This window comes from Crinia signifera, chromosome 1 (genome assembly GCF_055691185.1).
Source record: "Crinia signifera chromosome 1, ASM5569118v1, whole genome shotgun sequence".
Lineage (NCBI taxonomy): Eukaryota > Metazoa > Chordata > Amphibia > Anura > Myobatrachidae > Crinia > Crinia signifera.
This window is the reverse complement of record NC_139217.1, coordinates 59,757,777-59,772,806: the sequence shown is the minus strand read 5'-3', so window position 1 is coordinate 59,772,806 and position 15,030 is coordinate 59,757,777. Positions and strand designations below refer to the sequence as shown.

At 44.5% G+C, this 15,030-nt stretch overlaps 1 protein-coding gene across 2 annotated transcripts in view; it reads left to right on the top strand.

Annotated features, from left to right (window-relative positions):
• The first annotated feature begins 553 nt into the window (after positions 1-553).
• Positions 554-15,030, top strand: part of RAB28 (RAB28, member RAS oncogene family) — a 111,723-nt gene continuing 97,246 nt past the window's right edge. Inside the window, exon 1 of one of the 2 annotated variants that reach the window (XM_083158280.1) lies at positions 554-1,066. In XM_083158280.1, the coding sequence (XP_083014406.1) occupies positions 992-1,066 (75 nt within the window). In that variant the 5' untranslated portion in view covers positions 554-991. The remainder of the gene's footprint in view (positions 1,067-15,030) is intronic. The other variant, XM_083158276.1, reaches the window with a different exon arrangement.

The window sequence follows — 15,030 nt, the reverse complement described above, 5'->3', positions numbered from 1 at the left end:
CCTCCTCTTTGCGGCCACTGCTTACGCTACAGAAGTTACGTAGCGTCATTGTCCCCTCGCGGGTTCGCTTCACTCGCCACTCTTCGGGCTCAGTGGCTTGCTCCGCTCCACTTCACTCGCCACAACATTACTAAAGGTTATAGATGGTGGCGTGGACGCAGGAGGGTGGTGTAATCCCAGGGTGGTGGCGCCAAAAATCCTTACGTATCGGTTAAGTAGCGGCTAACGTAACTGGCGTAGAGGTAGCTGCAAAGATGAGGAAGTACCGTTAATTCCATCACAGCGCTTTTTATTTAATTTCTAATTTACGTAGGTGTAGTTTATCTTTTTAAAGCAGCTGGATTGTACCCTCGCAGGTTCGCTTCACTAGTTACACTAGTTCGGACGTGGTGGCTTGCTTCGTTCGCGCGCTTTGGGCATGGTGGCTCGCTACACTTTTATATTTCCCCCTCCAGTCCTGGCATACGTAAACCCAGTGGTTGATGGGGAAAACGTCAAAAGACAGAAGTGGTTCTAGACACAACCGTTTCCTATACCTTCTGCCGCTGTAGCAGCACCCTGTCCTGGATCCCGGCCCCCCATCCTAGTGATGATGCAGATGCAGGACCGCTGCCGCTGTGTTCTCCTCCCACCGTCACTCTCACCTTAGTAACCAGCGGCGTCACCCGGAGGACGGAACCATCTCACAGGCTGTAAGGGGGAGTCCTCCCTGCCTACTCTACGAGGCTGAAAGTACAGTACGGAGACCGTCACACACGGGGCCGGGGAGGAGTGTGCTCTGTCTGCGGCGCTGACAGTGCCACAGCTTTGGGTCAGCTCCATATCACTTCATCAGACTGGCTACGCTCCCCTCGGGCTCGGAGTGGTTGGTTCCGGACTGAGGGGAAGATGGCGTCTGGTTGCTTAGCGTTGCTGTAATCTGGTGTCATATAATCCCGGGACGGACACACAGCACATATACACGTATATATACACACATACACACAGCAACATGTCTGACTCCGAGGAGGAGAGCCAGGACCGGCAGCTGAAGATCGTCGTCATAGGAGATGGAGCGTGTGGCAAGGTCAGTTATACCCTACTGCCCCTGTGCTGTATACCCCAGCCTAACCCCCCCCTCTCCTGCCCCTGTGCTGTATACCCCAGCCTCACCCCTCTGCCCCTGTACTGTATACCCCAGCCTCACTACTCTGCCCCTGTACTGTATACCCCAGCCTTACCCCTCTGCCCCTGTACTGTATACCCCAGCCTTACCCCTCTGCCCCTGTACTGTATACCCCAGCCTCACCCTCCTGCCCCTGTGCTGTATACCCCAGCCTCACCCCTCTGCCCCTGTACTGTATACCCCAGCCTCACTCCCACCCCCCCATGCCCCTGTACTGTATACCCCAGCCTTACCCCTCTTCCCCTGTACTGTATACCCCAGCCTCACCCTCCTGCCCCTGTACACCCCAGCCTCACCCCCTGCCCTGTATACCCAAGCCTCGCCCCGTACCCCTGTACTGTATACCCCAGCCTCACCCACCTGCCCCTGTACTGTATACCCCAACTTTACCCCTCCCCCTGTACTGTATACCCCAGCCTCTCCCCCTTGCCCCTGTACTGTATACCCCAGCCTCTCCCCCCCCCCCCCGCCCCTGTACTGTATACCCCAGCCTCTCCCCCCCGCCCCTGTACTGTATACCCCAGCCTCCCCCCCGCCCCTGTACTGTATACCCCAGCCTCACTCCCCCACCCCTGTACTGTATACCCCAACTATACCCCCCCCTGTACTGTATACCCCAGCCTCACCCCCCTGCCCCTGTACTGTATACCCCAACTTTACCCCCTGCCCATGTACTGTATTCCCCTGCCTCACCCCCGCCCCTGTACTGTATACCCCAGCCTCACTCCCACCCCCCCATGCCCCTGTACTGTATACCCCAGCCTCACCCCCGCCCCTGTACTGTATACTCCACCCTCGCCCCCCTACCCCTGTATTGTGTACCCAGCCTCACCCCTCTGCCCCTGTACTGTATACTCCAGCCTTACACTCTCTGTACTGTATGGCTGGTGTCACCCCGGTGCACCTGTACTCTATACCTTGCGTCAACCTGCTTCCCTGTTACTATATATATCCATTATTATGCACCCAGTACAAGGTCAGTTACATCATGCATACTTCAGCATCAGCCTGCTGCCCAGGTGCCGCATTCCTCAGTGGACTGACCTGGTACTGTGTACCCTAGCCTCACCTTGCTGCCCAGGTACTATATGCTCAGCATCAGCCTTCACAGGTACTACATACATCATATACATATCATCACCTTTCTCAGGTACCATGGACAGCATTCCCCCTACTCCGGTGCTGTGGCCAGCGCCGCCCTGCCCGGGTGCTATGGCCAGCGTCGCCCTGCCCAGGTAATATACACTATATATCCAGTTTCACCCTGTCCAGGCGCTATGTACCTAGCACCACGCTACCATGCAGGTATTGTGCTCAGCATCACCCTGATGCCAAGGTACTATATACCCAGAATAATAACTAGATGTAACATGTGCAGAGAGTTACATTTGGGTGAGTTATTTTGTTTCTGTGCAGGCTAACTACTGGCTGCTTTATTCTTACACTGCAGTTTAGATATGTTTGAAAACCCTCATCTAACTCTCTCTGCAACTGTTACATCTGCCCCACCTGCAGTGCACATGGTTTATCCATTAAAGAAGAACTTTTCGGTACTTGTTTAGTTTCACGGCAGCACTTTCCAGTAGATCGTATGCAACGATTTGATCCGCAGGGAAGTGCCCCCATGAAACTAAACAAATACCGAGTTTTAATGTGCAAACCAACTAGAATCGGGCCCTATATTCCCAGCATCAGGATGTGCAGGCTGAGAAGGACCCTTGTATTGGATACATTACTGAAAAGGTTTTTTCTTGTTTAAGACCAATTAATGGTGTTCCCCTTCCAGTTTTGTATCTCAAGTATCTTATTCGATTTGAAATAAAGGATGCCCAAAAGGCGCTTCAGCCTGTCTTGATCAGAAGGTGCACCTTTAAGTGGATTGAAAATATTCACTCCCACTTTATAACAACGTATAGAACACTACCCCTGATGAAGTCATAAAGACGAAACGCTTTGGGTGCTCGTTTTCCTTACTCTGAAGAACTACAATTGTGCCAAATGAATGAAAAATGTTTTATTGAATACAGTTTGAAGTTATTACTGTTATTCTCTGAATCTGTTGGTGGTGGTTTACAACAGAAGCGCACTCTATTTTTGATATATATATATATATATATATATATATATATATATATATATATATATATATATATATATATATATATATATATATATATTCAGATGTATGAGATTAGAAACTTTTTGTTCAAACTATGGAGCGTACCCAATTGCATGTGGTCATTGGCAGCAGGTAATTGGTTCGCCAGTGGTTATCCAATTAGCCCCAATGCCGGTATATGTATTTCCTTATTCCTGCACTGTTATAATTCCCTATTACCATGTGTTTTTTGCACGATCTCCGTTCCATTTTTGCCCATTAAGAAAGGCCTCTAATTGGATACCGCGATAATTAGCAGCCGTCATAAATCGCTGTCTCCGAAACTGCTCTGGGTATAATTGAATATCCTTGTATGTGCTCACTGACATTTCCTTTGTTAAGAGGGAGCGACAGAAACTGACCGGGAGATTGTTGATCTCTATGGAGATACACTGATACATTGCACATGCACAACAGGAAAGGGATAGAGAAAGTAGACCATTCTCTATTCATATGTATGTCTCTCCTCCTTTCACCTGTCCAAGAAAGAGTGAAGGAGAGACAGGTGTCGGTAACCTCTTGTGCACCAGCCATCTGTTCGTGCGTAAGATCAGTGTCTTGGTGTGGTCACATTACCAATTCAGTTGCTGTTCTCATTGGTGTCAGTTTCTTTCTCTTTCGGTTGCGTGAATGGATGCAGGGTCCCTTGTGACCATGGGACACTGGAATGTACTTCTAGCAATGCATTAGTAGAGAGGTAATTGTGTGTCACTTGTGCTTTACCACCTTTCTCACTGCTCAGAAGCAGCTATCATGTATGGGTATTCAGTTCCCTGTCATCAAGGCAATGTGTCGTTCCTGAATGATCACCAATACAGATGTGAGGGAAAACCTGTCGGAAATTGCTGGTATATGCAGCCATGCGCAATTGGATTCTCCAGATTGGAAATTTCGGGCCAGATTACTTACTGTGGGTTAATTGATTTCCCGGAGCTATTCAATTAGGGGCCGCAACCAGGCTGCAGATAACACTAAGGCTCTTATTCTGGTTCACTCGCAAAGGCAAATTCCTTCTCAAATGGACAAATCCATGTGCCCTGCAGGGGGGGGGACAGATGTAACATGCGCGAGAGATTTAGATTTGGGTTAGTTATTTTTGTTTCTGTGCAGGGAAAATACCGACTGCTTTATTTTTACACTGCAATATAGATCTCACTTTGAAGTAAAACCCCACCCAAATCTAACTCTCTCTGCACATGTTACATCTGCCCCACCTGCAGTGCACATGTCCATTTGAGAAGGAATTGCCTAAGCGAGTGAACCAGAATAAGGGCCTAAATTCACTTTAAGCCTAAAGTGGCTCGCACAAAAATCTGCGCTAAATGCCCTGATTGCATTAACACAAACATTGAGGAACTTGTAAATGAAATCCAGATTCGCCCAGCATACCAAACTGCAGCCAGTGTCTCATCACATTACATGATGTAGATTAGCATTCATTCTAGCACCCGCCATCTTTGAAAACCCGTGCAGTTCCTCTTCCCTGCCTGGGGTGTCGCTGTCTGCTCTGGTGTTTCTAGCACAGGTCTGGTTTGCATATCAGTGCTGATATACAGACCACACTGTGCTAGAAGCACTACAGCAGACAGCAACACCCCAGGTAGGGAAGAGGAACTGCATGCTTTTTCAAAGATGGCGGGTGCTAGAATGAACACTATAGATATTTGGTCTAATGGCCCATACACACTAGACAACGTATTCAGTGAATAGTTGAACAATTTCCCTTTCCTTGCCCCACTATCCAATTGGGCATGGAGTTGGATATAAACCTGTGGCGAGCGTAGCGAGCCACCGAGCCCGAAGCGTAGCGAGCCCCACGAGGGGACACAGAATACTTTTTTAAAAATCTGTGTCCCCTTGCGGGGCTCGCCACGCTTCGGGCTCGGTGGCTCGCTACGCTCGCCACAGGTTTATATCCAACTCCATGCCCACTTGGATAGTGGGGCAAGGAACAGGACCCCTTTTTCCCATTGAATTCTATGTTAAAATGGACTCAGACCATTTTAACATTGAATCCTATGGAAAAATCGGGTCCATCGCATCGCATCCCATCCGATTTGGTCGCATGCGATGAGATGCGATTATCGCGTCGCATCGCGTTGATTGTATGCCTTAAGTTAAGGCATACAATCAAAAAATCGGGCACCCAGATAGTACATAAGTACCCACTCGTCTAACTCTCTCTGCAACTGTTACATCTGCCCCACCTGCAGTGCACATGGTATTATCCATGAAAGAAGGACTTTTTGGTACTTGTTTAGTTTCAATTATAAGATGTATGGACAGTTAGAACCACAGCTGTGTTCCCCACCACATAATGGAATCTGAGGGTCTCAGTTAAGCACAATTAACTTTTTTTATTATTTTATTTATTCAAAAGAAACTTTTTGACTAGGGGTGCCTTGAACAAATGCTGATATTCTTGTTTGCCCTGGTCAAAGTTTAGGAGCCACTGCCATATGAGCATCTCATCCAAAACGATGGGCATTAGATGTGGAGGAAGCTGTCCCCTGTGCTGCTAGAACAGCCCATTATAATTCTTATAGAGAGGGTTATTCTGGTTCACTCCTTCTGGCAAATTCCTTCTCAAATGGACAAAACCATATGCACTGCAGGTGGGGTAGATGTAACTTGTGCAGAGAGAATTAGATTTGGGTGGGGTTTTACTTCAAAGTGAGATCTATATTGCAGTGTAAAAATAAAGCAGTCAGGATTTTCCCTGCACAGAAACAAAATAACTCACCCAAATCTAATTCTCTCTGCACATTTTACATCTTCCCCACCTGCAGTGCACATGGTTTTGTCCATTTAAGAAGGAATGTGCCAGAAGTAGTGAACCAGAATAACCCCCATAGATTGGTACATGGCTGTAGGTACAGGTTGAGTATCTTTTATCCAAATATCCATTATCAAAATTATTCTGAAAACCATACATTGCATAAAGTGAAGAAAATCTTTTTATTTTTTGCTAAAATATACTGGGGACATCTGTACCATCACTACTGGGGACATGATATGTAACTGGCACTACTGGGGGCATGATATGTAACTGGCACTAAATATGTGGAAGAAAATGATTGCTTGGCATTCAAATTCAGTGCCTGACATTGTACACAAACTATTTTTCATGTTTTTGAAACCTTGTTTCATGCACAAATAAAATATATTTGTGTGTATTTAATATGTTTTTACAACATAAATGCAAGATGCCTAAGGATACATCATTGAAATATAAAAATATTCTGAAATACAGAATAATCCATTATCCAAAGGTCTTGAGCATTTTGGATAAGGGATACTCTATCTGTATTTTCATCTACTCAGGTACAACACTGTTAGGGAGGCACTGATGTTGGGGCGATAAGGCGTGGCTCACAGTGGCCGTTTCATTTCCTCCCACTGTACACTGCAATAATGACCCCGTGCTGCCGTCAGATGTTACACTAATAATTATCTCATGCTGCCCTCAGATATTACACTGCAATAATTACACCAGGAAGCTGTCATACTTTACACGGTAATAATGACCCCGTCCTGCCGTCATATGTTACACTGTAATAATTACACCAGGAAGCTGTCAAAAGTTACACAGTAATCAACCCCATGCTGCCGTCAGACATTGCACTGCAATAATAACCCCATGCTGCCGTCAGACATTGCACTGCAATAATAACCCCATGCTGCCATCAGACATTGCACTGCAATAATAACCCCATGCTGCCGTTAGACATTGCAGTGCAATAATAACCCCATGCTGCCATCAGACATTGCACTGCAATAATAACCCCATGCTGCCGTTAGACATTGCACTGCAATAATAACCCCATGCTGCCATCAGACATTGCACTGCAATAATAACCCCATGCTGCCGTCAGACATTGCACTGCAATAATAACCCCATGCTGCTGTTAGACATTGCACTGTAATAATAACCCCAAGCTCAGTTTTGACATTTGAGCTGTTTCCAGCTCAAAAGCTGCCCAGTGTGTATGGGGCAGTGATGAGCACTGATGTGCGCTCTCGCATCATCGCTGGCCACCACCGGTCATCTGTTGGTATTACCAGCAGATGCGTGAATGGGTGGAGAGCTTTCCATGGTGTCCTGCTAAGGAAAGTCATCCACCCCCTGTGACGATCGCTCAGTGTGTATGCACTAATTGATTTTCAGCCCAGCAATTTAAGTATCATCGCTGTCAATACACACTGGGCAAAATCGCAGCAGCAATAATACACAGTAATAATTACACCTGCTGCTGTCGCATGTTACACTGCAACATTGCGCTTTACGGTAGGACACAGATAAAACAAAACTGGGTAATAACAAACAGTAATAGAGGTATGATACAAAAAAAAAGCAAATAATCATGCACCAGTACGCACTCAATTAGGTATATTTAGTAGATCTATTGCCCAAGCTTGTAATAGCAGTGTACACATTGTGCTATAGCATGTCCTGTGTGCTTGGTGCTCACAGGAGCTGGAATGGGGTCACAAGGAAGACACAAAGGACCAATGATTGGGAGAGTGCCCTGATAACTGCCATGTGTATCCACCTTTAGTTAGGATCTTGGTAATTGAGGAAGAAAGGGAAGTTTTGCCCTAACTCACTGTTAATCATGGTGGCAGGCTCTTGTAGTTTTATGATCCTCAAATGGATGATAACTATCGTTTCCAACATTATAATCCTGTAAATTTGATATTATAGGAGCAAATGCAACCATTTGTGATCTGATTTGTGGTTTCATTAAAACCGCGGACAAGGCAGACCTCTGCTTGCAGTCTCATAAATCTGCTCTCTTAAGCCAGTGCTTGGGTAATATATACTATTACAGAAAAGACTTGTATTACTGAGGAAAATAAAAACTCCTTTGTTATTACTGCACAAATAACAAATATAAAAAAAATTGTGTATTATTGTATCTTCAAAGAAACGCATGTCCATCAAACTTGCCCTCATTCAGTGATGTACGCAGTGTCTATTTTGTATGCAGTGTAGCAGAGGATGGGTCATTATGTCGACCACTAAAAGTCCGACAGGCACTAGGTGGACACCTATATTAGGATGACATGGTCGAAAGGTCGACCCAAGCATTGTCAACATGCATAAGTCTTGCCTACCCTCAAATCGGGTCCCCCTCCCAGCCCCCCGGTAAGGTGGGAAAGTCTCCTGCATTTTCCCTACAGCCCCGGCTCCCCCCTTCCCCGCGGTTTAAAGCTCTGAATTTTGAGGGGAGGGGGCGGGGCTAAAATGACGCGATTCGCGTCATTTTAGCCCCACCCACCATCCACGGACTTGCAAATTGATGCTGCTGCCGGTCATGGGGGTGGGGCTTAGTGACAGCCTCGCCCCACCCCCACAACGTAGCCTCTTCCCGTCCCCCTTTCACTCCTCTCCGGGCTTCTCCCAGAGAGGAGTTTTAAAAAGTCGGCAAGTATGGCATAAGGTCGACATGTTTTTGTGTGTCGTTGTCATTGTAAGTCGACATGGACACCATATCAATGTACCACGTCCCCTCGCTTCGAGCACAAAGCATTCGCACTCTAACACAATTATATTCTCACTCTCTGCCCACTTGGATAGAATGAAAAACCACCTGGGCGAAAACACATTGTTCCCGGGACTTATTCCGGATCCTATATGTCTTTGTTGCAATCGTAAGAATATGGTACTCACTGGAGATTTTCATAGGCAACTCAGTAGCCCCCTCCTTACAAAACAAGAGATGCTGTCCATGTGTGTCTTAATACAAATCCCAGTGGCCTCGATGCATTTGCATACATAACTGAATCAGGACCATTATATGCTAACAAGTAAGCCCGCTCGAAAGCTAGTCTGCTACCTTGTGATTGCCTCTGTGTTTGTGCTTGTTTGAGAGAGAAAGATGTAGTTTCACTCGTTGCCAACAGATGGCAGTGTTTCGGAGACACCCAAATGGACACTAGACAGATATATAACTGATATCTGGCATCGTACACAATGCGTTTGGCGTTATCTGAGGGTTCGAGGAAACGAGTTGCTAGAGGCCACAGTATAATGGGAGCAGAAGCGATCTAGTGATTGTGTCAGGTACAGTAGGACTGGTCCTTGCATTGTGGGTATCACTATGGAGAATGTTGAAATGCTGGGAAACAGTGTTAAGAAATGTAAGGGTAATGTATGAGAAGGTTTTGTCAGATGATTGTTGATTGAAGTCTGAGAGGGCACCATGTATGTTTGAGCCACTTGGCCATCTAGTCTGCCCCTCCTTCTTCTTTTTTTTTTTTTTTTTTTTTTATACTTTTTGGATCTAATATAAACTTTAGTTTTTTCTTTAGACCTTTGTACATGTATATACTATCCACAGATAACCGCTTATTTTTATGTTTTCTTATATTATACTACCTACTATTATTTGTTTGTATAAAAAAACTGTGTAATACATTTTGAATTTTAAACCTTATAATTCCTGCAAGTTTTACTTTATTTTGACCTAAGATTTAAATGGTAATTTAATACATTTTATCAATGTACGCTATGGGGTCAATTTACTAAGATGGGAGTTCTATTGAAGATGGGATGTTGCCAACCAATTATATTCTACTACTTATTATTTATTTAGCACCTTCATCTAGAACAGGCATTCCCAACCTCATTCCTGAAGGCACGCCAACAGGGCAGGGTTTAGTGATATCCAGGCTTCTGCACAGATGGTTAAATCAAAATAACTCCGTACTCATTAAGTCACCTGTGCTCAAGACAGGACATCACTAGAACATGCACTGTTGGTGTGGCTTGAGGACCGAGGTTGGGAATGCCTGATCTAGAAGATAATGGATATAATCTGACTTGTTGCCCTGGATAACATCCCATTTTTAATATATCTCCCATATTAGTAAATGTACCCCTATGTTTTATTCCGTGTTATGCTTCGTATGCTGATTATTCATTTAAATAAAGCATATTTTGTGCACTAATGACCCCCGCTTCTGCTATCCTGGGATGGTGATGGTAACATACGTAGACAAAATTGAATGGACACCCTACGCAAGCAGAATATTGTACTTACGCAGCAGGCACATGTTTATGAAGGTACAACATTTTTAGATCAGGTGAACGGGTTTGGGTTTGTCGATTGCCAGGAGAAAATCTTATACCAGAGTGTATAGTGGCTACAGCGGAGTTGGTAGCGTTCTGCTGTTGGGTTGTATCGACTGGTTTTAAAAAAAATTCAGTAACCCAGATGAACTAGCCAGCTCAGAGTCCAGATCTTAACCCTGCTGAGATCCTCCAGGACAAATTTGAAACCATGGGTGTGTTTTAGGGGTGGTATTTAAAGCCACGGCGCGGCATCCAACCCCCTCGCTTTTATTGAATGTTTGGCCGTATTCCTCGCCATCAGAGGATGGCGAGGATTGCCGCAAATTCAGCAAGTCCGCTGCATCTTGTGGTGAGCCCCGCCGTTTTAATGGCCACACTCTCCGTGTCCAACTCGCAACCAGCAAGGTGGAAACGGTGTGCGAAGGGGAGGGAGTAGAATACTCTGACGGCGAGCTATCGGCACTGGTCGCCGTCATGGGAATGAATACCCCTCTAGGTCGACTCAACCTTCTTAATTGTCACAGTTGGTCACTGTACTCACTTCAGAATGGAAAAAACATACTACCTGCTGTTGTCCAGGAGCTTATCAACATCACTAATAGCTTGTTGATCTACTTTCTGTATGTGCCCGATAACTTTTGTCTACATAGTGTTGTAGGATCCTCGTAGCAGTATAGATGTTATCTTGTACTGACTTTAGGATTTAAATAGAATTTCTGTATCTGCAAAAAAAACCTGTTTTTTTCAGACATATTTTTCTCTGATAAATAGATATTTCTGATTAAAGGCGAAAATAAATCTCTCCTACTCAGTACAATGCCTGGGAGGAAGGAAATCTCACCATAGGCTCCAAGATTACAGAACCGGTGTGAATATGCCGTTAAATTTCAGCAGTACTCCTATACAAACCATAGACAGCCTTATAACTGATGCGGCTTTACATTGAGCAGGGAATGTGCCCAACTCTTGTTTAAGCCGTAATCTCAAAACCTATTACATAACCTCTCCAGTTTTCCCCTGCTATGCTGTTGCATACAAGAAGACTTATGTACCAGGGGTTGCTGTACAGGTGTCAAGTTTTCACATACAGTATATATTTGTTTCCTTTCTCTTCCTCTTCTACTTGTAGTAAGTCAGGTCAGGAGCACACCAGGGAGGTCCTCTAGCTGCTTAGCCTGTTTGCTTAGAACCTCTACCTGTGACACTGTTTTGATAGCTGGTCCAGGGGAAGAAACTAGCTGCCAGGAAGCAAACCTCCACCCGGGTAGACTAGCTGACCTAGTGTTTGCCCTGGTTGACATTTTGGATCACACATTGTGTTCCCCACACATTGCATACCTACCAATACTTGTGTACAACTAACCCTGTCACTGTTCACATCAAAGAGGAGCCTAGTGGGAAGGGGGCATGGCCTTGTGGCACTCCCCCTCCAGGTTCCATCATTGAGGAGCTTGTAGAGCTCTCTCCGGGTTGCCCCCTGGCTCTTCCTGCACTCCAGAGTTGCGCTGAAGGTGCTCTCCCCAACAGTGCTCTCCCCAACAGTGCAGTAAGTTATTAGGTATGACATTTGTTGCCTTTTATAGGTCACTGCCCATACCACATCTGCACCACCTGCTTGGTTGGTTGGACTGGAAATCTGGTACTGTATGGGAGCAAACCGAGGAAAATGGACAATGGCATTCAGTCAAATTGTTTAAATCAAATAGATTTAACTACAGCACCTTGTCTGAGCGACCGTTTTTGTTTGTCTTCCAGATTTTGGGAGCAAATTACTGAATTGCAAATGACATTTGCTCCCATATAGAACCAGATTTTAGTCGCACACAGACACACAAGTGTCGCATATTTCATTAATCAGCGCTCTCTCCTGTCCTTTTTCTCTTCCCTGACCCAGGTCACTGTTCTCCCAGGCACTTTATATGTGTTTATCCTCAATACCGTCCTTTATTTATATTTATGACATTTCGGGGGAAATTTACTACAGAAAATTAGTAAAAAATAGGTGTATTTGTATCCAGAAATACACTTATTTTTGACATTTACTATCCCGAAAATTCGGCAATTCGTATTGATAGCACATCAATACGAATACGAATTGCCGTATTTTCGGGATAGTAAATGTCAAAAATAAGTGTATTTCTGAATACAAATACACCTATTTTTTTTACAAATTTCCTTTAGTAAATTTCCCCCTTCATTTCTAAATTTGTAGTTCTCCTAATTGTGTCCTTGTACCTATATTCCCTTTTCTACCTATTTTGTCTTGCCTACCACCATAACTGCACTTTCCTAACCCTAAAAAAAATGTACCATTATTACGCAATAACACATGGGATCTGAGATAAATATACAGGCCCATATGTTATTGCGGCTTTTGTGTTACCCAAATGATGGCCATTATGTGGAAGAAAGTTTGTTTTAAAATATGATGTGTTCCATGAACTTTTATATTGTATACAGGTTGAGTATCCCTTATCCGAAATGCTCGAGACCACAAGCATTTTGGATAAGGGTTTATTCTGGATTTCAGAATACATAATATATATATTTTTAACATACTCTCACCTGGTCCCCTGGCAGTCCTCCAATGGTCCCCTGATGTCCACGGTGTTCCCTGGTGTCCACCACGGCCACCCGATGCCTCTTCAGTAGCATCCGTGGTCCCATGGATGCATTGCATGGGTGCGCCAGCGACGTCACCAGTGCACCCCCGCAATGCATCTTTGGCACCGGGGATGCAGCTGAAGAGATGTCCGGTGGACATCGGGGGACAAGGTGATTCTAAATAAAGGTGCGGGGGTTGGAAAAAGGCGGAAAAACAACCTACAGTTTTTGGAATATTTCCATTTTTGGGATATCTGAATAAGGGATACCCAACCTGTACTAACGTTTTGAGTAGCATTTACCATGCCCTTTGTGTTACCCTTCAAAATCTGGAGGGTTGTTGTTGTTGTTGTTGTTGTTGTTGTTGTTGTTATCATCATCCTTTAAATGGGACCACAGGAGAGATGGTCAGCATAGTACAGATATGTAGAGGACTGAGATGCAATACTGAGCAATAGACAACGATAAGTAGGATTACAATTTAGGAGGCTGGTTTGGAGTCTGTTCTCAGAAACGCAGTCCATTGGGTGAAGAGTGAGTGGGGGAGGGGGGGTTTCCTTGCCGAGTTGATGCGTGTTGCCATTGGATGGTGTGTGATGGCTTTGTAAGTTATTATGTACAGAAAGTGAAAATGGGAAGAAAGCCTGGCAGATGTGGAGCAGTGGGAGAGGAAAAAGAATCCTACTGAGCAAGTTCTTTTCAAAATCTGCTTTATTTTAGTGTAATGTTACTTCAACACCTTGTAACAAAAGCAATAGTTTCAAGGTCTAATTTTAAGCTTTGTAATCTGATCAAAGCATGGGATTAGCCTGATCCCTATTATTTACCTGGAAGATCTTTAACCAGTTCATATGGTCTTTAAATTAGACACACCGTTTTAAGTAGAACACTGGTTACATTTATATTTAATGTGAAAATAAATAAAAGCACAACCCAAGCATTTAATTGGCAAACGGTAAACCTGTTATTGGTACATTTATACTTGTTACACATGGCAGAGTCTAAGCAGGAGCAGTACCTCAGAAGCTGGATCTGACAGGATATCATTATAATTAATACTATATTAAATAGGATGTAATTTTTTTTTTTCTTCATTGTACCGGGCACAGGGTATTCACATTTGGGTTAGCCATCGACAATTGATGATTACAAATCATTATTCGATAGGTTTGCCATTGATGGCTGAGAACCAATGGGACTCTACCATCAATGGTATAGAGCAGGCTGGTCAAGGAGGAACCTACAAGTCCCAGCATGTGAACCTACAAGTCCCAGCATGCCTGACCACAGTTTTGCTATTAGACAATGCTAAGTGTGGCAATGAGTCACAGGTTGGCCAGACCTGGTATAGAGCCACCTGATGTCTTCATCCTCCAGCCAAACCCATATGGAGCATAGTCCTTACTTCAAGTTCTAAATGGCAGTCAGTGAAAAAGCAGGGCTGACTCTTATTGGGTGAAACAATCATTGGTTCTCCATTACATAGTTCTCTACCAGCGACGGTCACTTAAAATTTCACCATCGATGACACTCACACTGATAGCCATCCCTAATTCGGTATCTGGACTTTAGGTCAACATGGTCAAAAGGTTGATATTATAATGGTCGACATGAGATTTTTTGGCATTTTTTTTATCTTTTACCATCCACCTGGACTATGATCGGGAACCTTAAAGTGTGCTGATCTAAGATCTGTAGCAGAAAAAGGCATCTTGCCCAAATGAGTTCTTCATTTTAGTGTAAAATATGCTTGAGTAAAGGGGGCACACTAATTTGGTCCGTGTACACCCCAAAAACAAACAAAAAATGACCTTTTGTTGTGTCGACTTTTCAAGTCGACCTTTTGGGGTTCACCTAAACACTTGTCGATATTTTTACTGTCGACCTAATGAACAAATCCTCCTAAATCACCAGCTTATTGCTACCTATTTCCCCACTTTCTGACAATTAAACTTTTCCAGACTTGGCCTTGCGCCAGTGATGTCATACACTGCCCGAATGATGTCACTCTTATCTTGTGTCACT